This window comes from Thermobia domestica, chromosome 2 (assembly GCF_964235325.1).
Source record: "Thermobia domestica chromosome 2, izTheDome1.hap1.1, whole genome shotgun sequence".
Lineage (NCBI taxonomy): Eukaryota > Metazoa > Arthropoda > Insecta > Zygentoma > Lepismatidae > Thermobia > Thermobia domestica.
In genome coordinates, this window is record NC_137455.1 from 348,142,482 (window position 1) to 348,168,862 (window position 26,381).

The 26,381-nt window shown below is 36.5% G+C and overlaps 1 protein-coding gene across 5 annotated transcripts in view; it reads left to right on the plus strand.

Annotated features, from left to right (window-relative positions):
* The first annotated feature begins 307 nt into the window (after positions 1-307).
* LOC145678756 (TELO2-interacting protein 2-like) overlaps positions 308-26,381 on the plus strand; it is a 37,377-nt gene continuing 11,303 nt past the window's right edge. The window contains exons 1-5 of one of the 5 annotated variants that reach the window (XM_081749247.1): positions 308-404; positions 12,945-13,497; positions 15,087-15,209; positions 16,140-16,307; positions 20,753-20,971. In XM_081749247.1, coding sequence (XP_081605373.1) covers positions 12,961-13,497; positions 15,087-15,209; positions 16,140-16,307; positions 20,753-20,971 — 1,047 coding nt within the window. In that variant the 5' untranslated portion in view covers positions 308-404; positions 12,945-12,960. Of the gene's footprint in view, positions 553-12,944; positions 13,498-15,086; positions 15,210-16,139; positions 16,308-20,752; positions 20,972-26,381 lie in introns of those variants that run through there. The other 4 variants (XM_081749248.1, XM_081749245.1, XM_081749246.1 and 1 more) reach the window with 4 other exon arrangements.

Here is a 26,381-nt window from a genome sequence, read left to right on the forward strand (position 1 = left end):
GGTCTCGACACTGGCTCTATAGATCATCTCATTTTTTCTTGCCCTCTCTATCAACAATATCGCACGCCATTTCTCTCTATTCTTCATAAATTTCACGGTTCTGGCCCTTTTAATGTAGATTCGTTCATTTTCACCTTATCCCCACCTGTTCTTACTGCTTATTATCTTTATTTACACAGAACTAAGTTATTCAGCATCTTATAAGCATCTCTAAAGATTCATCTCAATTCCTCATCTTTTTCTTTTCATCATACCGAATATAATTGCCGGGAGAGCGATCTTCGCTAAGGCAAGTAACAACTGCAGAAGAAGAAGAAGAATTCGCTGGCAACACTGATCGACTTGTTTATATTATTTACTCTTGCACTGTTTATTATCTTGAATGTTCAGAATTAACTGGTATGGTTAGTAATTGTGTATACATGGATAAAATTTTAATGTATATTGTGAATATCCCAAGTATAAAGTGGTAATTTTGCTGATAATATATAGTGGTATCCTGTTTTAGGTACGCCTGCTTTCGTAACTTGTTTCCATACAATTCCAGTTCAGGTAAACACATTCATAATAGCCTATGTTGACTTGTTCGGGCATTTATTCCGAAGTTGGGCGTCCGCTTTCGTCAAGTTTTTTCGCTGTTATCTCCTTTCCACACTTTCTGCAATTTGTTATTAGGTTCATTAATCCGTGCTCTTCACAAACTTTTAAAAGATTTTGCTCGTTATCAATATATTGCTTCACAAATGTTAAAACTGCTAGTTCATTGCCCTTGTACATTCGCCATGTTGATAACATAAATGCTCGTTTCTTTCCCACAATGCAACTGTTCGGTTACCTTGCGCCAAGTAGTTCCCTCCGCTCGCCGTATAGTCCCATGTTTACAACCGCTTATATATAACAAATAAACAGAATTTTCGAGACTCTTATATATTATCAAGCACACAAACGATCAAATTATCCATATCTTTCCTGTAAATTTTAAAAATTTCGCTGGAAACGGACGCCCAACTTTGGAATTTAACCCCTTGTTCGTTAGGAATTTCGGGTTAAGTTTAGTTACCCCCCCGCTTTTTATAAAAATCAGGAAAATTTACAGGAGAAGTGAGGTAAGAAATGATAATTTGAAGTTTTTATTTGATGTTTAGGAATGTAAGTTCGGCAGGAGAATTATGTTTAATAAGAGAAAAGGGTTATAGTTAAATGTAATAATTTTTAATACTTTAAGCGCTGTTTTTTGTATGTTGCAAAGTGCAAGGGCACATTCAGACTGGAAGGGCAACTCTAAACTTAAGCAGGAATTTCACTTTTATTATTCTACAAATGGCAAGAGTGTACTATGCAGAGAACAAGTGAGTTTGGGTATCTTTTAGTTTCACTCCCATCGTGGAAATATAAGATCTCTAGTGTAACTTAATTCATAAAACACAAGTGAGCGAGCGAAGGGGGTTAGAAGCCCCACAGGACTGGTTTCTGTACGATTCCTATGAGTGTTCTTCACAAAGTGTACTCTTATCTACTTACTTGAAGGTCTTAGTCCAGAACATGAACCAACTTGTACTAGCTAGACTCTAAAGTAAGAATGCTAATTAACTGAGTCAGGGCAGCAGCGTGTGTACGTGTAGAGAGCAGGCGCGCCAGCGATGCCCCCTGAACCAGGATAGTGGAATATTAGTAAAAGGCAAAAAACAATGTTCCTTACTTTTGATACAACTTCGCAACACTTGTATGATTACGTATGATCACTTTGTACACTTACAGATGCTATACTTGAAGTGGTTTCGTCTCGAAAATGCGCGAAATAAGGGCAGTTTTTCATTCCCTTCCTTGCACTGGTTAGTAAATATAAAAACCTGAAACAAAGAATTTAAACAAAAATAAAAGTATAAACTTGATGGCTTACATTGATTTAAATGACTAAATTAAAACTCACATTACTGAGATGTTCCTGACCTTGCTCCATTTTCAACACACTCGGTGCGCGTGTATGAGTAGTTCGTCGAATTATACAGTTGTTGAAGGAATTTTCATGTCTTTAAGTGTTTTCTGGCGAAACTAAACATGAAAAATCAATAAAATGAGTCATCACTCCCATCCATGGTTTGATAATGTCTACCAGTTTATCCCTTTTATCTGTCAAAATTGAATTTATAGGGTGTAGTGCTGCGGATTAGGTCTGGGAATATGGTACTCGATAGAAACTAAACTGATTCCATCTAATCTAAATTAACCTGTATTAATCTAACCTACCTTATCCTGAGCTTTGAGATGCTGGACCTACTCTGCTGCACAAAGGCCGATTTATAATTGAAAACATATGCTTCACAGAAACGTTGGTTCCAGAAAGAACAATGGCGAATTCTACCATAGACGAAAGTGCTGAAACATCAATTTTATCTTCCATCCTATCATTGAACTGGTATTCCATATCGGTCTCTTGGATTTTATTACTGTTTCGACGATTCACTGGTCCGTCATTTTATATGAATGATAATTTTTTTAAACAATTGCCAACGATGAGCTAGCTCCAGTCAATTCTCATGTATGCAATCTTTTGAGATTAAACAAAGCCAGAACAACGACGTAAGATCTTTATCAGAAATATCTGAGACCTACTTTTAAGTAAAACTAATGCATATGTCATAGAACTTGTCACGCAGCTCGTGAAATGTTACTTTCCTTGTATTGCCTTCTTACAAAGTATGTAGAAACGGCAGTGTTTCGGTAGGTAGAAAATATTGGTTTTCTAATCTCTAATTAGGGGCCGCGGTGGCTCAGTGGTAGAGCGTTCACCTCTGGTGCTTGGGGTCCCGGGTTCGATCCCAGCCCCCGCCAAGTGAACTTTGTGGTGGACAAACACCGTGTGTGTGGGTTTTCTCGGGCTCTCCCACTTTCTTCATTCCACCGTTTCATTCATTACTCATCATCACCGTCTCCTTTAGTCTAACCGGCATAAGCGTGGGACGTAAAACTCAAAGATAAATAAATGAAATAATCTCTAATTGTATTAATAACTTCATGAAGCTCAGAAAGAACGTCAACAAAACGAATTTTCTCTTGGTTGCTGATCGTGACGTAGATACTAATCTACGTACTACGTGTACAATCCCGAAAATTCTGGGACATATATCAAACTTATGCAACTGCCTTCACATAGAGCTCTAGTTAATCATGGTTTTCTTATGGAGTATTACTACCTTATTATACATGTGAGAAGTAAAATCCTGATATATTTTGAGTACTTATGCATTGGTCTTCTCAAATAAAATAACACATTTTTCCATAAAATTTAAGAACGTATGTTTACCTAGACCAAGATGGCACCCTTCTTTTAGTGCTTTGGAAAGTGTACTTTACTGCGTACAGATTTACTTTAGGACGGCTTACCCACTATTGGTATACAGCGTGTGGACATGTTCATAAAATCGAGAAGAACAGGAACCAATTTGTACTAGGTAACCACTAAAAAGTAAGGATGCTATCTAACCGAGTGAGAACTCTGGCTTCGTAGGGAGCAAGTACGCCAGCGATGGTGGGTATACACATAAGCGAGTATAGTGCTAAAAACAAAGCATAAGACTTTTGTGCCGCAGAATAGGTTCAGTATTTTCATGCTTAAAAATATTAGCATTTTATAATTTATTAGGATATTCATTGTGACTACTTTAGAAAGTGTTTCTCAAGAATTCTTCGGCTTATGTTCACTTTCTGAGGACCATCCAAGTTTTGCGTGTAAATGCTGCGTCCGGAATGTAAAAACCGCAAAGCAACTTGTGCTAGGTGTCCACTAAAAAGCAAAAATGCAATTTAACCGAGTCAGGGCAGGGGTGCGTCCGAAGGAGGCAGGCCTGTCAGTGACTGTGGGTATGCGCGTAAACGAGATTTTTGCTAAAACTAGGTTATGTTATTTATTTTTTAACACATTCAATGCTATTACTTAACTTCTCGATTTGCATAATTCTGACACCGTCTTGAAAGAATTATTGAGCATTGTCTCGCTTCTCGTAATGTAACGTTATTTACTTCCGTTACATTCCCTGATTCAGATATACTTTGAATATTTTTAAAGTCCACGAGGTTACAATGAATTACACCACAGTTATGCACTTTTGGATATATATATATTTTTTTCAATATATACCGTATTTGCCACATTAAAATAATGTACATTCAATTCTAACAATTTGGTTCTTCGTTCTATATTTTTCTAGCGACCTTAACAACAAGATAAACAAGTTGTCATAGCAACGAAAACAAGAAATACATCGATATAATATACAGTATTTAAATTTTTCTTTATATACTTTCTTCTTCTTCTTCTTCTTCATAGCTTATGGCTTTTAAATAGCACTTTTGCCCGTAAATAGAAACGATACTTAGAAGTATATACGAAATATACATTATCATTGTAGTAGAAGGTTTGAATACATAACAGATCTTCCTTATGTTTTCTAATTTTGCACCAATTCACTATAAATATTATCACCTTCTCTATGAAGAACTTTGTGTCCTCGAAAAAAATCTTTCACCATGGACTTGTGCCAGTGACATTTCGCATCATCAATACAATGTTTACATTCCAGGGGGGTAAGGGGTGCGGTGGCTCAGTGGTAGAGCGTTCACCTCCGGTGCTTGGGGTCCCTGGTTCCTTCCCAGATTGCGCCGTGTGGACTTTGTGGTGGACAAACGCCGTGCTCATTGGTTTTCTCGTTGTTCTCCCGTTTCCTCCCACTTTCTTCATTCCACCGTTTCATTCATTTCTCATCATCACCGTCTCCTTTAGCCCAACCGGCATAAGCGTGGGACGTAAAACTCAAAGATTTCATTTTTTTTGTTTACATTCGAATATGTAACTGTTCGTTCCTTTCTTTATTTTCCATTCCTCCTACATTTGCTACACTGTCTGCTCAATTTCAATAATCAGAAGGGGAGGGGGGGCGGCACAGTGGCTCCGTGGTAGAGCGATTACCTTTAGTGCGTGGGGTTTCCAGTTCGCTCCCCGACCAAGTAAGTTTGTGATGGAAAACATCGTGTCTGTGGGTTTTCTCAGGGTACTCCCATTTTCTCCTTCCACCAATTGTTCCATCATCATTCACTTGCCTTAATCATCGTCTCTCTTAGTCTAAAGGGTATAAGCATGGGACGTTAAACTGAAATATTTCATTTAATATTTATTTTTTCAATAATCCGTGCCAGAGGCGGACTGGGCTGCCCGGATGCGCGGAAATTTCCAGGTGGGCCCTACCCTCTGCAAAATCACTTATTATTGCTCGATTAGTTATAACTAATTCAAAACTCCGTTATCGTTCATAATAACCAGTGGCGTAACAAACTGGTCCGTAGTGCTAGCGAAGGGATGCACTAGGGAAAGAGGGCCCCTACCCAACCGTAGGCTTGTTTGTTGAAAAATCAACAAGACAATAAAAAAGACTCAGAAATACATGTAAGTTATTAACTCGTAAATAAAATCTCGTCCATAATTTGTGTGTTCAATAATGTGATATGTAATCGATAAGATGTAAAGAACGTGGAGCTGATTCTCGTACGGTAAGGAAACCGTGTTAAACATGGAGTGGTTGGACGCGAGTGGTGGCGAAAAATAATGGTTCCCTGAGTAGAGCATTGATGTCAGAAAACGGGCCCGAAGCCCCAGAAATCGGGCCCCGAAGTTTCGAGCTTGGGTCCCTTCTATTCACCAATAAAATATATAATTCTTGGACGTGTGAGGTGGCAATGGAAAGGTCGTGTTCCCCTGAGGACAGCGGTGATCAAGCCTGGGGCTTAGGTCATGTTCCTTCTATTCACCAATGAAACATGAAATTTTTGGACGTGGGTGGTTGCATTGGAACGGGTCGGTTTCCTCTGAGCACACCGGTGATGTCGTAAATCTGGCCCGGGGCCCGAAACCCAAGAAATCAGGCCCCAAAGGATATTCATACCATATTCTCCATGCTTTTTCCTCACAAAAGTATATATATATTATCCTGCCTGAATGTTATTCAACCGAATATTGCAAGACAATACTCCGATGCTACATGTCAATATGGGACAGCGCAATATATTTAATATCGAATAGAAGAGACCTTAGCCCAAACATGTGAGGCCCGAATTCTTGGGTTTCGGGCCACGGGACTGATTTCTAACATCAGCGCTTTGCTCAGATAATCCAGTTCTTTCCAACGCCACAACTCGCGGTTCCAACTCCATGCCTAACACAGTTTCCTTACTGTACGAGGATTTTCATTTTATTCTCCTTGTTCTTATCCAAGACTAACAAAAACCTTACAAAGCTGTGGGAATTAACAGGGCATTAGATTGGGACAATTTCTTTTTAGCGTATAAATAAAGTACACGTGAAATAGTGAACCTGAACGGAAACGCACCACTCTTTTCATGCAAATCTTTATTTTTTAACTTACAATGTTTATTTTATTTTATTTTTTTTACTTGTTTCCAAAACTCGGCTAGAAGGAGGTCTCCATTGGTGATGCAATCATAGTTTTTTTCTCTTTTTTTTTTAAGTTCGAGTCGATAGATAGGAAGGGTGATATCAAGATGGGATTTCTAATTCGGTATACCTAACAATAGTGAACGAATATTGACGGGGGCCCATTTGCCAATATTGCGACGGGGGAGGGGGGGCACGCAATCTTAGTTACACTATTAGTAGTAACATTAAAGATAATATAATTTGAATTGTATTTATGCGTGTGTTATTTGGAATAATTCTTCCTTGGGAAATGTATGGATTACACAGGTCATATGGGTCTTTAATACGAAGGGGCCCCCGAAGCAAACAGTTCAGGAAAAGATATTATAATTAATCATTGTCGTAACTTGGAACCCGATTAACGATGAGCTTTTTGGTATTTTTTTAAATACTTCATTTCACAGTGATTAGCAATAAAGCATAATCTCACCCTTTCCAATCCCTAGAAAATAAATTTTACAATCATAAAACCACACTTTTCTTTATTAAGTTGCAGCACCGATTGTTTTCACTACCATCTAAAACCTCGAGAAAATAAAAACAACCGCGCTCATTGTTGTAACCCGAACTTGTTCTTTTTTAAGGTAGAATTGAAAAGCGTTAGAAAATAAATAAATAAATATATATATATATATATATATATATATATATATATATATATATATATATATATATATATATATATATATATATATATATATATATATATATAGCTAAGTAAACATTAATTCGAGTATTCTAGGTCAGTTTCAATACGCAAATAGCTGCATATTTATGACGCCAAAGATGTAGTAAGGATTATGTTCTATATGCGATACTTGAAGCGTAGAACTGTTTCATTTGATGCATAGGCGTCTCTGGCGGGGAGACGAGAAGGACGCGTCTCCCCCCACCAATATTTTGAAGTGCAAAGTATTCAATATTCTATTCTAATTTAATTTGTTAACTAACGACAGAATAACATATAAATAATAATAATTATATTTATTTAGAATATAATTTTCAGGCTGTGGAACGATTATATCTTGATATACCTCAAAGGGTCCGTAAAGGTAAGCAGAAAGGTAACAAATGGAATCGAAGATAATAAACAGGCTGGGCTAGGTAGTACCACTTAAATCACTTTCTTTGATGTCCCACCCAAGTTTTACATGTCAGAGACGCAAATGATTTGGCGAACATGGTTTTCTTTAAAATTTGAAAGTGGTCGAATCGAGAAAAGGTACACGAATTACACAGAAGTACATATTGTAGTAATGTGCCATTAATTAATGTTTAAGAAGTCAACGAGAAATTATTTCTTATCAAACTCATCGTGCTTTATCTGAAATGTTTTAAAACCGTTTCTCTGAACTTTCTGTTTTCAGAGTGTTACTTTCTTTTTTCTCACCTCCATAATTAGATGGTTACTCAATGTTCTTCATTATATATCATGTAAACAAATCTACAGGTAGGCTATATTTTTCCGCAATAAAATTAAGTTTATTATGATTTATTCGCTAATGTGCATATACCATTCATGAAAATTAAAATTCCTCATAACTTTGAAGATGGAATCTTATCATATTCAGATATCTTTCAATGTAAACAGTCACTGCTGTGAAGGCACAGGTACGATTCATTGCCAGGGTTTTCAGACTGTACAAGATAAAGAAACAGAAATAATACTTGGCTATAGATACTCATAAACAACTTTAGATTTCGAGGGGACAGGAATTTAGCCTTCCAGGTCTCCAGCTAAGGTTTCATTCCTAAAAGGGCAGTCCAGGCTCCAGACCAACTCGGTATTCATCAAGGCCGTTAAGCATCATTCTCCAGGTGGGCCCTTGTATCCCCAGTCCGCCTCTGATCTGTGCCGCTCTACAAGACCTTCTTCATCAACATACATTTTTATAAAACTCAAAATCGAAATGTCACATTCGTCATATGGAAACTATCTTTCAGTACGGGAAACTAATTTCCTCATTACACTATAATGTCTGACGTCAGCATGCCTTCTTTTAAGATAGTATCAACAACATCTCAAAATGCCATTTTAAACTTGTTTAGTTAGCATGAATTTCAGGAAAAGAATCAGTTCACGATTTCTTTAAATTTTACGTACTTTCATATTTTGAACCTACTCTTCAGCACTTAACTCCGCATAAAAAGACATAACATTTGGAAGAGCTTTGTGACATTTCTGTGGTTATGCATCATCACTTTGCACAATGCCTTGTGTTTATGGTCTCCTTATGGAGTACTACGGGTGCAGAACATACACTTTGCATTACGTATTTCTACCTTATCGTATACATGTTAGAGGTAAGATCCCCATATATTTTTATTACTTATACATTGGTATTGGGAAATTAGATTGCATATTTCTTCCATAAATATTACATATCTGTGTATACCTAAAATGTAGTACTTCCACAGAATGGAAAGTATCTATTAAGGTAATTATTTTTATTGCAATTTCTCGGTGGGGCTGTACAGAAACTTATAAATCTTGAGAAAAGAAAGAAAAGAATGCATCTATAATGTGGAAGCCTGTATGTAACTGCTAGGGTTTACTGTATGTTATATGCTTGAGTTTATCTTCATGTTCATCAAATACTGGTATAGAAGTATTCTATGGCGTTGATGTATTTCGGTAAACCATGCTCGGTCCAGTTCTGTCGACAAATGCGAAAGCAGGGCAAAGTTGGAGGTTCTGCGTTAGAAGGGAGCAGGCGCTGACAATGCGCATAAAGGAAGTTTTGTTTCATAATTTCCTAATATGTCTATTTATAATTATGGCTAGAAGTAGTGCTGGTCCTATTACTTTGGGCCGAGAATTTTGCCGTCTTGTGTTGAAGATACTGCTGTCCAGGGTTGGCTGGTTTAACCTTGGTTTAAACCAGCTGAAAAAAAAAAAAAAAAAAGAAAGAAACTGGTTTAAACCAAACAAAAAAGAATGAAAAATGCTTTAAATCATGTGAACTTCATGGTGACGTCTCCACATATGAAACCATCTGCATTACGTTTATGTACTTTTCACCTTTTAATCAAGGGGTCCCGTGTTCAATTCTCGGTCGAACCACAACCCATCTTTCAAGTGTAAACCAAATAGCGATTCGAGGTGTCTCTTTAAGCGAAAGTCTTCTCCGTGATAACCTTGGTATTTCACAAGGATGTTAAGCCTAAACATACGAAACGAAACCAAATTATATATTTCTACTTGCCTGAATGCCTGTTGTTTTATAAAGAAGCCAAGGTTGCTTAAATATATTGATAGAAATTGGCAAAATTTATCAACTGCCTACGTAGCTTCGAACATCAACTTGGATTTGACTTTGTTTTAATTTTATTGGATGATATCTACATACCAAATTTGTAATTTAATACCTTAGTTTTAGCGTAGTGATTATGATGCGTTGACCTTAAAATTTTACATACAAATACATTTAAAGTAATAACAGGATTTTCCAAATGGCTAAGGCGGGAGTTTCCCGATTTATATATAATTCTCGTGTAATGTTTATACTTATGTAACTGTTTATCTTTTTGTCCTTCTGAAATGACTCTTGACAATTATATTAACAAGTAGGCCTATGTAAAGATCAGTACAACGTGTTTTTATCAGGAGTCCTTCGTGATTAAATCGGCAATCGCATTTGTGACCAATTAGTCCCGGTTTCGTGTCAAAATGGACAGTTTTTCTTGGATGAAGCCGAGAAGCGGTTTGGATTCAGTTTTAAGCTTATGTGACCCCTTCCATCATAACCTTGTTGTTGCATAATAACACCAAGGCGAAACAAATTAATTTCTGTCCATATCTAATATAAATATATGGAGTAAATTATTTAAACCAAAAAAACCGGGTTTAAACCAAAGAAACTGGGTTTTTTGGTTTTCTCAATAAAAACCATGGTTTTTGCCAACCCTGCTTCTGTCTAAAGCATAAAATTTGGCAATAGTTGAATCTAAATCTGAGAGATACTATAGATAATTCTTTAAATGGACACACAAAATGACAATTTGTAATGGATATTGCATAGTGTAAACAAAAGTGTGATAGATGAGATTGAAAGATATAGACATACAAAATGAATACAGTGACAGAATTTCGAAAGGAAAACAAGTGTTACATGTTTTATAGCTCTTTATAACTGATTGATTGTTACGGTAACGTTGTAAAAGCCACAAATATTATTCTTTGAAACGTGTTTATGAGGGTTTTGTATGCCCAATTTTTGCTCGTTGGAACAATCCTTTTCAGAAAGCGCCTAGGAGTTAAAAATAACCATCATGCCAACTTCCACCTCATTCGGTCAAGTGTTCTGAAATGATCAGGCAATCATATTGTAGCTAGATAAAGATTTTTCAGATATCTAGATTGTGTACCTAGATAAAGACTATTTATATCTAAAGATTGTATCAATTATTTCATTTTGAAATGTAGGCTTTAGAAAATGCCTACCTAAATACAATAAATACTCCTTTGCTAAATACAATAAATAGAACATTTCACTATAGGGTTATAAGGGCGCAAAATTTCCGGTCGCCAGGTCGCCATTGGCGATTAGAAATTTATAGCTGGCGACCAGTGTTTAGTAAGAATGGTTAAGACTGCCTACACGACAGAATTAAAACTGCCTTCAGGAAATCACTGAACACTGACGCACTGGATGATTTGCTGACAATTTCCATCAGTGACCCTTTACTTAAGGACTTTGATCAGAAAACTGCAATCGAAAACTAGTACTTCAGTGCAGATAGAGCGTTACACAAACGTGAAATCTTAGAGTAAGATATTTTTTTAACATGTATATGAATTGTCCAATTCAAAATTGATTATCCTGAAACTAATGGTCTGGTTTTGAAATTTTATGCCCTGATGTATTTTTTTTTTTTTCAAACCAAAGGCCACAGGGGGGGGGGGGCAGCTCTAATTCGTACGTGAGAGATACTGGCGACCATTATTTTTGGATTGGCGAGTACGTCTAACTTTGAAATTTTGCGCCCTATCTAGCTATATACAGGGTGGTAAGTAACTCCACCGACAAACTTTGAGAGGTGATTCCTTATATGAAATGAAAGAAAAAAGTTCTTACAAACATAGGTCAAAAAAAGTCTCATTTCAGAGTTATGAACCGCCGAAAATTCGAAAAATCATGTATCGAAACGCCCTGCCTTAGAAACTATAGGATCTATAACAAGCGGCTTAAGGAATTACACAGGAATTAGTATGCGAACTATCTAAATATTCATGTTTTACCATCCTCCGTTATCAGCGAAACGAACGCGTTATTAGTACTTAAAGGAGTATCTCTATACCTCAATTTCCTTTTTACAGTTCGTTTCGCCGACAACGGAGGATGGTAAAACATGGATATTTAGATAGTTCGCATACTAGTTCCTTTGTAATTCCTGAAACCGCTTGGGATCGGTCCTGTAGTTTCTAAGGCAGAGCGTTTCGGATCGTGAATTTTCGAATTTTCGGCGGTTCATAACTCTGAAAGGAAACGTTTTTCGTCCCATGTTTATTAGAACTTTTTTCTTTCATTTCATATAAGGAATCACCTCCCAAATTTTGTCGGAGTTACCTACCACCCTGTATATATATATATATATATATATATATACTAGCAGCGTTCACCCCGCTTCGCTGCGGTCACCCCGGAACGCAATAAACTTTGTTACTTAGATAATTTTTACTTTTTCGCTTTCAAGTGATATGATAAAAACCATAGAAGATTGCACTAATGTTAACATTATATCGCCTGTCATTTATGTTAACCCGCCCCGCTTCGCTGCGCTCACCCCAACCCGCCCCGCTTCGCTGCGGTCATCCCGGAACGCAATAAACTTTGTTACTTAGATAATTTTTACTTTTTCGCTTTCAAGTGATTTATAGCGCCTGTCAGTTATGTTAACCCGCCGAGTCACAGGGTCATGCGGGTTGCATATAAATACGTTTATTTTTATACCTATGATGAACTAATAACAAAGGATTTGTACGTATGGACACCTGAATGGTCAATTATCTCAAGACACTGGTAATTGAAAATTAAAGTGATATGATAGAAACCATCTAGGGTCCACATCCTAACAACCCCCCAAAAATGAAAGAAATCGGTTCAGCCGTATTAGCGTGATGAGCGGACAAAGGATTTTTTGTACGTATTGACACCTGATTGGTCAATTATCTCAAGACACTGGTAATTAAAAATTAAAGTGATATGATAAAAACCATCTAGGGTCCAAATCCTAACAACCCCCCAAAAATGAAAGAAATCGGTTCAGCCGTATTAGCGTGATGAGCGGACAAAGGATTTTGTGCGTTCTCTTTTATATATATAGATATATATATGAGTACTTATAGAATTAGGTAAAGTAGTATGAATAGCAAAGATGGCTACGCTTTCCACATCCATTTAATTTCTGAAATTGAATCTTACTTTTTTTTTTTTTTTTTTTTGTTCTCTTCCAGATAATTAAGACGCACCATGGACAAATGTTTGGAGGCTTTAGAAGCATTATCTGTATCTGATGAAGTTCCAGATACTGTGTGGAGTGCTATCAGAAATTTAGTAGATGCTACGTATCTTCCCGAATTAGCATTTACTGAAGAGAGACCAATACAGGAGAATGATTTCGTAGAGATACAACCAAAACTTGTGTATAATTTCAAAAGCCTGAGGGCGTTATTGACCAAATTGGCGGATGGTGACAAATGTCAAAATATTTGTAAGTCTCGAACATTAGTTAAAAATGTTGTTATTCCTATTGTGTTGTTATGTGGCGAACATAATTGTGAACGCATGTGGACATCTGAGGAGACAATTGACCTTGCGAACGAAGTAAAGAGTTTGTTATTAAAACTGTTGTCGTTCGAAACGCTGTCGAAATTTTTAACTTTCGAAGAGGGCAGTAATGTCTACAAAATGTGTCTTACGATGCTTCGGCCCAAGCTGCTGAAAGAAACATGGAAACGATATCCTGCGGCTATTGAATGTTATAAGTGGTTACTTTTTCAAGTTAAGGTGTGTGGGAATGTGTTTTACAGTATTGTAATAATAATCTTATGTGTAATATTTTCGTGTAATTTAGCATGTTCGTAAAGATATTACGAAATTTTCAAACTCTTTCGTTTCGTCTGTAGTTTCAAATTTATAAATGTTTAATTATTAACTAACACTTGGAATCAACGATTATATGTTCGTAGAACCGCTATTAGGCCCTACGTAAGTCCGACAACAATATTATTTACTTTTTTGTCAATAAACTCATTAACACTGATACTCACTAATATTTTTACGTACTTATCTTTTACTTAATGGTTCAACCGTGTTCTTTTACATACTTTTCTTTAACTTGGAGTGATTCAACCGATTCCTTTCACATACTTTTCTTTAATTTGCAGTAGTTCAAACGTGTTCTTTTACATACTTTTCTTTAACTAGCAATGTTTCAACCATGTCCTTAAATTTTGAAACCTTAATTTAACTCTTTTCCCAACGTCATACAATGATTAAATTTTGCACAACGACTTACGTCGTGTGATAATCAATATTTCATTGTTGCTTTTTATATATTTCTATATATTTTCAAGTTAGATGTCTTGTTTGATTTTTATAGATCAATATCAACATTTTCGTATGCAACCAGCTTTATTTTTGAGTACAACGGGACTATCTAGTACACAAAGGTTAATGTTAACAAGTTCGAACAAATTTCTGTTTTCTGTGATTATTTTCATTGCACATTTTAAATTTTAAAAAAAGGTAATTTAAAAATTTTTTTAAATAAATTAAAGAATAAGATAAAGATTAGGAAACATGGTTTCTTTTAAATATAACAAACAAAAGAAAATAGATCGTATTAGAAAGAAAGAAATGTGATGCGTTCTCATATACAATCAATTTTTAAATTTTTCAATTCTCATGTAAATCAGTAGATTGTATATAATAGCGAAGGGGCCGCAGTGGCTCAGTGGTAGAGCGTTTTTCTCTTGTGCATGGGGTTCTTGGTTCGATCCCAGCTCGCGCCAAATGAACTTTATGGTGGACAAACACCGCGTGCGTGGGTTTCCTCGGGTTCTCTGTTTTCTTTCACTTTCTTCATTCCACCATTTCATTCGTCTCTCATCATCACCGTCTCCTTTAGCCTAGCCGGCATAACTGTGGGACGTAAAACTTAAAGCTTTCGTATATAACAGCGTTCCCAGCTTTTCTCTCATGTTGAAGAAATGTAATGGCATTATAGTGAAAAAGAAAGAAACAGAGAGAGGAAAAAGGAAAATTTGTTAAAATCGTGGCTTATTTAGCTGTGTGCTCTTGTACATCATTAATATGAAGAAAGCAAGAAGTAGTTCCAATTGGAAGGATTTCTAGTCTTACTAAAGCTGAGAATATTCTTTTTTCCACTGGAGATTTTTTAATACACATTTTTGTTATGAACATAGTCTACACATGATTCTGCATCATATGTAACTGGATCTTCACATTTCTTCTTTTCCAGTTAGGGTAAAGCTTTATAAGTATGTTGCTGTTTTGATTTTACTGAATTTTTCGAGTTACCTAATTTTCTCTTTAGTCCTCACATGCAATTGTATTTCTACTTTATTTTTCAGAGTCCGCATTTGAGTGAACACTTAGGTGATATTTTGCCTACAGTTTTACTTCTAGTAGACGACTTTCTAAATGAAAACCGAGTTTCTGGTGTCGAATGTTTAAGTCATATAATTGATAATGTGGTAAGTTTTATTTTTTACATATTTCACTTAGTTTCTCGTAGTTATTTATAACGAAAGAATTAAGATTCTTGGTTTTCCCGTCACATTTGTTCAGATTTTATTACTCCGCTAATTTAATTGAGTTTGTTGTACTTGGAAGGTGAATGACGCAAGTGGCCTTTGAAACGGTAGCATCTTAATAAAGTAGTTAAGGAGACTCAGAGTTCTAGTTCTCTTCCCCGAGGAATCATAATGCAAATTTTGTACTTACATTAATTTTTGTTGCATATAAACGAAGTTTTGTTGTCATCACTTGTATCTCCTCAAACATTGGTACTGACCAATCCTGAGAGGTAATGTGACGCAATTAAGTGTTATTACGTACATTAATATAAAAGCAATGTAATATTATTGAAGAAATTGTAACATTTGAAGTAACTTCGTTATTTTCAGCGTTATTTCTTTCAGTTTTGAAGTGGGGTCATAGTGGCTCAGTGATAGAGTTCTCACATAGTGTGGAGCCTTTTATCTCCAAATAGAGCTCTTTGACTTTCGTAGACTGCCCCGATGGGGTGAGTTTTACTTTACTTTACATATAATGTGAAAAGTAACAAAACAATACTCAAAAGTGAGAATGAAATGCCGTATCTCAAAGGAAACAAAAGTCGAGGGTTCGGAAAGAGTAAGAGGGTGATTTACGAGCGGCTCTCGTACATTTTCAGTTTATGGTACGAGCACCTTTCTTGGCAGATTCGTCATTGAGCTTTAAATGAAAACTTGTGACATTTACACGAATTCATTTATTTTTCTAATGTCTTTGAGGAACATGATTTGAAAATCATAGTAGTGAGGTAGATGTTGATATGTTTGGAAGCGATTTCATTTTATTACTATTGTATATATTAATTATTCGAGACACTGGATTTGATTTATGTACATTTGTTTTTACAGACTCGCACTCATCTCTGCTTGTATGGTCGAAATGACGTTGTATATGATGCCCTAAAGCATTTGCTTTACGATAAGCATCCAGAGCTTATATTGAAAGTAGTGCCTTGTGTTGCAGCACTTCTGCAAAAGGTGGAAGGAAATTATTTCAACGAGGATAAAACGTACGAGGTATGATTTAGAGGTCTTCAAGGGCCCGAGCCAAGCCGAAATATTTCAGAACTTGTTGGAACTCGGGGCCCAAAAGGGATTAATGACTGCGGATTTGGGCCATAAATTTGAATAATCACAATTCTATTTCTTTAAGTACGTTTTAAAGAACATTAAAAATGAAAATGAAGTAACTTGCTTACCCGTGTTCTAGATGCCATTCTTGGAATAATTTCAGTCGGCTTTTGCTGTTATTCTGAGCCAACAAGGATGAGAGTCGTAAGGAGTTTGTAATATGGATAATTCGCATATTATACTTAGTTTAGTTCTTAAAAAAAAAAAAAAAAAAAAAAACTATTTTAACTTTCTGGTTACTTTTTCAATTTTTTGAACATATATAACTTGAAAGCAAGCTGTTTACAAAACGGTTCACAACTTGAAATCTGCCACCTTATGATTGTGTAAAAATAAATTTTCCAAATCCTAACTGATGTCAGGTTCTGAACACACAGAATCGCAATTCTTCTCCGGAATAACCTTTTCCAAATTTAATGTTAATGCGTAGTCCTTACGCAATAAGACCCAAAAAACAAAAACGTTTCTTTAAATTTGTTCTTCAGGTTTTCGATTCATTTCTGCATTTCTAATATTGTGTTTAGGTTTACCTAGGTGATCTAATAAACTAGAAATTGCAGAATTTGGGCCTTGCATAGCTTGAATGGTTCTTTATTCTAGCTCATTTCTGTTTATTCATATATTCACAAAATGGCTTATTTCTAATCATGAAATATTTTAAGTATAGTTTCACGTTGTACATATCTTAATCTGGATGTTGTTTATTTATTTATTTATTTATTTATTATTTTTGCGACAATTTGAAAACGTGACCAACAAGTTTAAATAGTGATTGTAGTGTTTTGTTAGAAGAGGATTAATCAGAGTATAACATGTGAACTCTTGTTGCCTGTGGTTACCATTTTGAAAGTTGGCTGAGAATAACAACAGAGCAAGATGTTGAAATCATCACCTAGAAAATCATCTAGGGCATATGAACCAGCTTAGTAACTTATTACATTTCAACAAAATAATGTAACAGACACTATGTTTATTATTTGGTCTAGGAATTAATTCGTGCGGGTGGACAAGAGATGGCGTAACGAACGGAGCGTCCCACAGTTCCGTGTATCCACACATGTGTTGCAAACCCCTGTCATCGCGTATCGTTCGTAGTATAGGGCAGTGGATTAAAGCGTCAACAACACCAGTTTGTAGTTAAGTGAACATGGCGCAATTTGTGCCTGATAAAGTGTTTTTGCGGGGTGTCCTGCTGCATTACTTTAACATGCAGAAAAGTGCGACTGAAAGTCATCGTATTTTGGTGGAAGTGTATGGTGACCATGCTTTAGCTGAGCGAACGTGTCAGAAGTGGTTTGCACGGTTTAGAAGTGGCGATTTCGGCTTGGCAGACCAAGAGCGAGCTGGACAGCCAAAAAAATTTCAAGACGAAGAATTGACAGCATTGCTCGAGCAGGATTCGTGTCAAACGCAGGAACAACTTGCAGCAGCATTAGGCGTTGATCAAACAACAGTCTCCAAACGCTTGAAAGCCATGGGAATGATTCAAAAGATGTCACATTGAGTTCCACATGAATTGAAAGACAGAGACGTTGAAAGACGAAAAACTATTTGCGAATTGCTGCTTCAACGACAGAGCAGAAAGGGGTTTCTGCATCGAATTATTACGGGTGATGAGAAGTGGATCCATTACGAGAACCCTAAACGAAAAAAGGCCTGGGTGAAACCAGGTGAACCAGGTCCATCACAACCAAAACGAGATATTCACTGTGCAAAGGTTATGCTGTGCATATGGTGGGATATGAAAGGTGTGGTGTACTATGAGCTGCTGCAACCGGGTGAAACTATGAATGGAGAACGTTATCGACGACAATTAATGCGTTTGAAGCAAGCTCTGGCCAGAACACGACTAGAATGGGAGAACAGACATGATAAACTTATTGTTCAACATGATAACGCTCGCCCACATGTCGCAAAACCGGTCAAAACCTATTTAGAAAATGTCGGATGGGAAGTTTTACCCCACCCGCCGTATTCACCAGACGTTGCTCCTTCGGACTACTACTTGTTCGATTGCATGAACAACGATTTGATTGGACAGCGGTTTACTTCTTCAGAAGATATCGAAACATGGGTCTCTGACTGGATCGCTTCCAAGGATGAGGACTTCTTTCGCCACGGAATCCGTACATTGCCTGACAGATGGGCGAAAGTGGTGGCTAGCGATGGACAATATTTTTCTTAAGGTATTTATGTATTTTGTGTTTGTACTACAGCTTCAATGTGTGCGTACCAACCGCACGAATTAATTCCTAGACCAAATACATCAAATGTTATTTAGCAGGAAATGATGAGACACCCAGTCTTAATTTTTTGCAATCCGAGCCCACTTCTGTCACATTTGAACACATTGGTTTGGCCTACAATTGGAGATATATTTCGGCTCGGATCGTGCTTTAGAAATCCGTGTGTGCAAACATATGTAAATAATACTTACTGAGAAAAATATAACATGTAACATACCGGAGAGTTATTAAAATGAAAAGTGAATATGAAAATGTTGAGAGCGTATTAAAGTAGTAGTATTTTTCCATGATTATCAATTTTCTAAATATGTTACTCTACACCAAATTTTTGAATACTATCTACATTCATTAATTTTATGTTATTTTTTGTTAGATCTATGTACGTATAACGCAGTCAACAATAATTTGATTCGGCTGAAGATATTCAACGTGTAGCCCGTTATTGGTTATACTCTTAGGAAACGGACTTTTAAAAGCAAGGTATATTAAAATGCCTTGCCTCGAATGGATGTCGTATTAAAGTACAATGCTTCGGATATCTCTGTTCTTAATTATTGAAAAATAGGTATACCATGTAGTTTCATAATGTGTAATTTTGGTTCGGCTATCCACAAAACTTTTAGCAGAAAAAAATAGTGTTAAGTTAATCTTCAATCCTTTTCGTATAAGTCTATTATTACAATAAAGACAAATAAAAAAATTACTGGTGTGTGGTTCAATTATTCATGTTGTTATAACAGGTTGTCGTGATAATTCATTCCTCACTTTCGGGAGTCATAATTTGAACAAGATTCAGAAAAGGAACTGCGCGGCAGTTACTTCGTGAAAACCTTAAATATCGCGTGAAGCATTTCCGGTAGAACTCCGTAAGTGAAAATGCGGGCGAAGCTGCGGTGGGTGAAAGAAGGTTCAGTCATCGCCGTTCATATGAGATTATCTCCTAAGGTCATTTATGAGGTTTAAACTAAATAGAAAAGTAAAGTTTCCGCCATATAGTACAAATTATTGCATACTGTCTCAATGTTGATACTTTTATCTTTGTATTTGTTTTTAAGTAAACTGAGGCATATTTAGTACTTTAACGGCAAAATCTTGTTAATTTCCGTTGATAAAACTAGCAAAGTAAATGGCGAAATATTGGATGAAGATTCTGCATTCCTTAACAGAACAGTAAATACATATTTCGTCAAAATTGAAAAAATGTCAGTAAAAGTAATGGTTATTAAAATTTCAATTAAAAATAACTTTCACTATAATACAAAAAGATTAATATTTTATTATGAAAAATCACTGTTTTTAATCGAAACTGATAATTAATAAAAATAAAAATCCTAACTATGTATAAAACTACATGAACTGACATAAAATGATGTCTACTTCCGGTTGACGTGGAAAGTTGAAATTTGGCATGATTGTAGCTTTCCGGGACTGACCTACAGTAATATTGCCAAAAAGTGTGAATATTTTTAATATTTAGGGGGGTCTAGAGGGGGGGGATGAAGAAATTCCCTTGTTATTCAAATGGACGTGTCCTTGGGATATAAAATCTTTCTTTTAGATAGTTCAACTGGGAAATGAAACTTGAAATTTGGCAGAATTGTGGGTTTAAGAGGTGCGAGACAGTAGGCCGAGCAAACGAGGGCCTGGGGGGCGGAGCCCCCAGCTAGCGAAAGGCTAGTTAAAATAAAATAAAACTAAGAAAAAGATAAATGAAAATTGTGTTTTAATTTAACTTTTTGCATATCAGTTACTTGTATATTCTACAAGGGACGTTATTGATACATAGGCCTGTTTAGCAGCAATTACTGTGTTGTGGAATCTCTTGAAGATTCTTCTTATAAGTCATAAGAAATCTTTGCAGTATATCCATGTATTATTAATTTTTTAATAGTTACGAACTTTTCTATTATCAATTAAAAATTAATGTCTGGAAATTTAATTGATTCAAATAAAACTTAATAAAATTTTAATTGTTTAATGTAAGCGTTAATTTTTTAACGAATTAATTAAAATCGGACATTTCGAGTTGTTTTATTTTGTTTCTGGTGAGTTGTAATAGCAGTTTTTCTTTCTTTTAATGTCAAGTTTTGCAGGTATGATGAAGTTTTCTTTATCATTCTTCAAAATATGGAAATGGAACAAAAAATTGATATACGACAATCGTATGCCCAAGTAGTTCCCAGTTTCATGGAAGCAATGGGTCTGTCAGTGGTACGATGGACAAAGCGACTTTTACGGATATTTCAGGAATATCTGGAAATAGATGACGGCGTAGATAATACTGCGAGGAAATACATGTTACTGGTAAGAATGATATATTTACTATTGTAGGAGTTTTATCGTATATATGTGCATTAATCTGACATCAGTAGATACCCGCAGGATAATAGTATTTCTTAGAAATGTCGAATGAATATGAGTGGCTGATGAGTACGGCGTAGTGTTTCTATAGGCATGTATTACAACAAGTAACCTCATGGCATGGGGTGTGTCTGTGAGGAGCTGAAGAAGTTTACCTGAAGTCGCATAATTGGGAATTGGAAGTGTACCATCAGTGCTGTTGACGTGTACCATTAGCATTTCTTAACAGGATTATGATGCAGTTTGAGTGGGACGAAAAGACATGCATATAGATGCGAAGATCAGGTCAACCGGAACCAGTGCCTACGCCTGAAGCATGATGCGGACGTCAGGAGTGCAAGCACCTAGCGATCTAAATCTGCAACTGAGGTTGGCAGATCAGTATGAACGGACCAGTTGTGTTTTCATAGTACCGACAAATCACCAAAAGTAAGCCTCTGCTTATGGAATTACAAATGAAATAACTGGACCACTGCCATGTGCAACAAGCCACAACACTTTTGCAACCACGTTACATTCCCCGATGGAAGCATATTATGCCAATACTTAGAAGCGGTCGATAGTGGGTGTGGAAGCGGTGGACAGACGGTTTACCACCATTCAACTATCCTGAAGATGAAATGCAACGGTGTGTCATGGTGTGTTGTGCAATTGGAATGGTAGTCGTAGTGACTTCATTTTTAGGAATGAGCACATCAATGCTGCGAAATACTTAAAGGTATTGCAAAATGGATTGCTGCCCTTCTTTGAAACAGAGGAATGTCGCGAAACGGCATGGGTGATTGGCCATCATGTCATAGGGCAAAACTGACTACCCGCTGGAAGAGGCAAAATAGGATTGAATTCAATAGATGTTTGGCCCCTCCTACAACTAAAATGCACAAATAGCTATACAGATCCCAAAAATAAACAACAGATTTGAGGCACTCTGCCACAATTTGTCATCAGTGCTGTACTTCATGACACGAGGGACTGAAGGTATATGGCTTGCATCTCAGCACTGGTAAGCAGCAAGGACCAGTGTTACCATTTTTCGGATGTCTATTTACATATGTCAAGGTAGTGTATATGACCTAGCTGTTCTTTAATGTTAAGAGTGCATAATGCGTTAAAATAAATAAATTAATATAATAGATAGGTTCAAAGTAATACCCCTTTACATCGAAATTTAGGAGAGTACAGTGTACTCCTATTGGTGTGCCTTATCACCACCATTCTTAATATGCTTCTTCAAACGAGTTACCGTATTCTTTTTAAAACTTTGTTCAACATGTGCACAACAAGAGAAAGTTTTGAAATGGCTGTCTTCTCCCAGATTGTCAGAATACACACCTAAAATTCAAAATTTGCTATATACAAATTCCGTAAGGTCGGGCGCATATTGGTCACTGGAAAACCAGTCAAGCCGAAACATAGGAGGGTAGGAGAGGATATGGAAAGAGATGCGTGAGTGCATCGACTATGTGCCTAAGTCACAGAGTTCGAGAGGCCTTTGTTTAGCACGTGTTTGAAGTGAATTTGTAGCACGAAGCGTTGTTGCATTGCTCACAGTATTGAACCTCGGCTCGATTGCCCTGTCCTCTGGTCAATATACGACCGTCCTATAGTTGGGATCAAGTCGATGGCTTTCCTTCAGTTAATTCTGTTGTCATGAAATCACTGGGATTTTACCTTATTGCCTTCCATATTCGTTGCGTAAATGTACTGTTTATAGAAACTGAATAACGTACCTAATTATTCTCAAAATACGGTTTGACAAACTTTGATACACTAATTTGAAATAATGCGCTAGAGATACCTGTAAATCCATTTTTTTTTTTTTTTAACTAGCTCAAAAGTCGTTTAAATAGGTTCTAAAAAAGAATCTTAGAACTCAAGTGGATCTCAGTCCCGGTATATTCAAGATTATCATATAGACTTAAGAAAATAGCACAAAAGTATAACCAAGTTTGAAACCTCCTATTAATGCAGGAAAGACGATTGCTTTAAACGATACACTGTAGACTAAGATTCTCATTCTGGACGTATATCCTTCTTGGATGGGGAATGTCCAATTACTTTATTTTTACAAATCTACTCACACAAAGATGGAATGGCTAGCAAAACAGAAATAGAGCAGTTACGAATTGCAGAACAAAAATATTCTGGATTCACAATTAACTTTTCTAGAACAACCAGCCTAGACCTGGTTCAAAGTACCGTTCGGAAATCCTTGAACTGAAAGAAGCAATTCTACCTACCTAGGTTACTTTAGCTAGGTAACTTTGACTATGCTTTGCATTGACTTAAAATTAATTTTCTTTATGCAATTTCATTAAAATTTATCAAAAGTAGTTACATAAAATTAAAACAAATTACTTTTTACTTTTGATTAAAAAAAAAAAAAAAAAAGCTTGGCTGTAAATATAAGTAACGAAAACAAAGTGTTCACATTGGTGTTTTTTGAGTACAATTTCTAGTACAACTTTCTTTTTTTTGTAAACAAAAGCACATGTTCTTATACTCAAATCTTTGTTAACAAAAGCACATCTTCTTATACTCAAATCTGTGTAAACCAAATAATAAACTGCAGAACACAACATTATAATCTTACTTCTTATATTTTACGAGTTCAACGTGGCTTTTAACTTTTTCTTTTTCTTCTTCGTCCAAAGCAAATGCTTCAGCATCAGTCAGCAGCCTTTTCCTTTTTATTTCTAACACTTTCATTTTCTCTTTAAGCGTTTTCTTTTCTTGATATTTTCCGTCTTGTTTTTTCAGAACAGTCTTTGAAATACTCATTTCTCTGCTTGATGCATTTCAACATAATGAATCATGGTCTTTTATGTTATTAACGTTGGATATCCCTCCAGCAGCATGTACAGCATCTAACACACTTTAAAAAAAAAAAAAAAAAAAAAAAAAAAAAAAGCTGTTGTCCTGTAGATTTTCAACGCAACACTCTCTGTTAACGGATAAGTTACTTCCTACTACAGCGTTACAGTGAAAAAGAACACAAATTTTATGCATGAAACTTGTAAAAGCATTAGAAGCACCATCCTTAGTGAATAAACCATGTCCTAACTAATCTCTCGTCTTTTTGGCTGAAATTTGTCACCTTCTGTGTAATTTCACAAATGCTGCTTTTTCACAAATGCTTCAAAAGCAAGTGTGATTCGTGACTCTAAGCGTTTCATTGGTCACAGTTTCTGGTAATAAACAATTGGCGCTTCTCGTAGCTTTGTAGCAGGAATCATGAACATTGTACTGCCTGAGCAAAAATTCCCTATTTTCCTTGATTTCCCGTTGAAGTACCATTTTCCCTGACTGGTCCCTTACTTTTTCGTAAAATTTATTTTTTCAATGTTTCCCTGATTTCTAGATTTGTACTGTAGCAAAAAATGTTTTCGAACTGCCACATAGAATATAGACAGAAAGTTCATATAAAGACTTTCTAGTTGTATTCGAAATCTGCCAGAGGAAAGCGTAAGGAAAGAAAAAAAGAAGTATCACAAGCAAGTGGAAGCAGTGATAGGACTCAGCTTATCCGGTGGTCGCCATCAACATACATACAAAACATAAGCCTTTAAGAAAAGAGAATTTTTCTATTATTTGGTCTAGGAATTAATTCGTGCGGGTGGACAAGAGATGGCGCAACGAACGGAGCGTCCCACAGTTCCGTGTATCCACACATGTGTTGCAAACCCCTGTCATCGCGTATCGTTCGTAGTATAGGGCAGTGGATTAAAGCGTCAACAACACCAGTTTGTAGTTAAGTGAACATGGCGCAATTTGTGCCTGATAAAGTGTTTTTGCGGGGTGTCCTGCTGCATTACTTTAACATGCAGAAAAGTGCGACTGAAAGTCATCGTATTTTGGTGGAAGTGTATGGTGACCATGCTCTAGCTGAGCGAACGTGTCAGAAGTGGTTTGCACGGTTTAGAAGTGGTGATTTCGGCTTGGCAGACCAAGAGCGAGCTGGACAGCCAAAAAAATTTCAAGACGAAGAATTGACAGCATTGCTCGAGCAGGATTCGTGTCAAACGCAGGAACAACTTGCAGCAGCATTAGGTGTTGATCAAACAACAGTCTCCAAACGCTTGAAAGCCATGGGAATGATTCAAAAGATGTCACATTGGGTTCCACATGAATTGAAAGACAGAGACGTTGAAAGACGAAAAACCATTTGCGAATTGCTGCTTCAACGACAGAGCAGAAAGGGGTTTCTGCATCGAATTATTACGGGTGATGAGAAGTGAATCCATTACGAGAACCCTAAACGAAAAAAGGCCTGGGTGAAACCAGGTGAACCAGGTCCATCACAACCAAAACGAGATATTCACTGTGCAAAGGTTATGCTGTGCATATGGTGGGATATGAAAGGTGTGGTGTACTATGAGCTGCTGCAACCGGGTGAAACTATGAATAAAGAACGTTATCGACGACAATTAATGCGTTTGAAGCAAGCTCTGGCCAGAACACGACCAGAATGGGAGAACAGACATGATAAACTTATTGTTCAACATGATAACGCTCGCCCACATGTCGCAAAACCGGTCAAAACCTATTTAGAAAATGTCGGATGGGAAGTTTTACCCCACCCGCCGTATTCACCAGACGTTGCTCCTTCGGACTACTACTTGTTCGATTGCATGAACAACGATTTGATTGGACAGCGGTTTACTTCTAGACCAAATATATACAATGAAAAAGGTAACATTGAGAAAAATCTAGGTTTGTTAAATTCTAGACTTTTTCCAGGTTTTCCAGGTACAAAAATGAATTCCAGGTTTTCCAGGTCAGTAGACACCCTACATAGTGACGGTTGTGTGCGTAACTGTAGACTTATTTTCGCACTCACGCATGACATTCTTGTATGGAAACGATAAATTACAAATCCCTCATCAGAACAACACGTATCTTCATACTGCCAGAGCAACCAAGCATGCTTGTTCGGTGTACGTCTTCTATCCTGGCTTGTTAGGTCTCCAGATCTAAGCCCTATTTAGCATTTGTAAAACATGATTGGATGGCGTCGGATCACCAGCCAGGAAACTATCATCGCCTAGTTATGCCAATATCTATAGGGGAATATCATATATCAGACGTACATTCAGCATCCGTACGACCAGCTACCTGCCAGAACAGTTACTTGTGAAACCACTTGTAGTGATTACATGTGTTACTGCGTTTGTCGAACATCCTGTATAACATGTTTCATTCATTCCACGGGTGCTAGGTTTGGATCTACCATTTTGACCTGTATAAAACTTGGGATAAGATCCATGAAGCCCTATCGTGCTTCGTAATAGCAACAAAAATTAAAATTTTCAATATTTGAGAAATAAACTCTGCTGTTTAAATTACATCATTG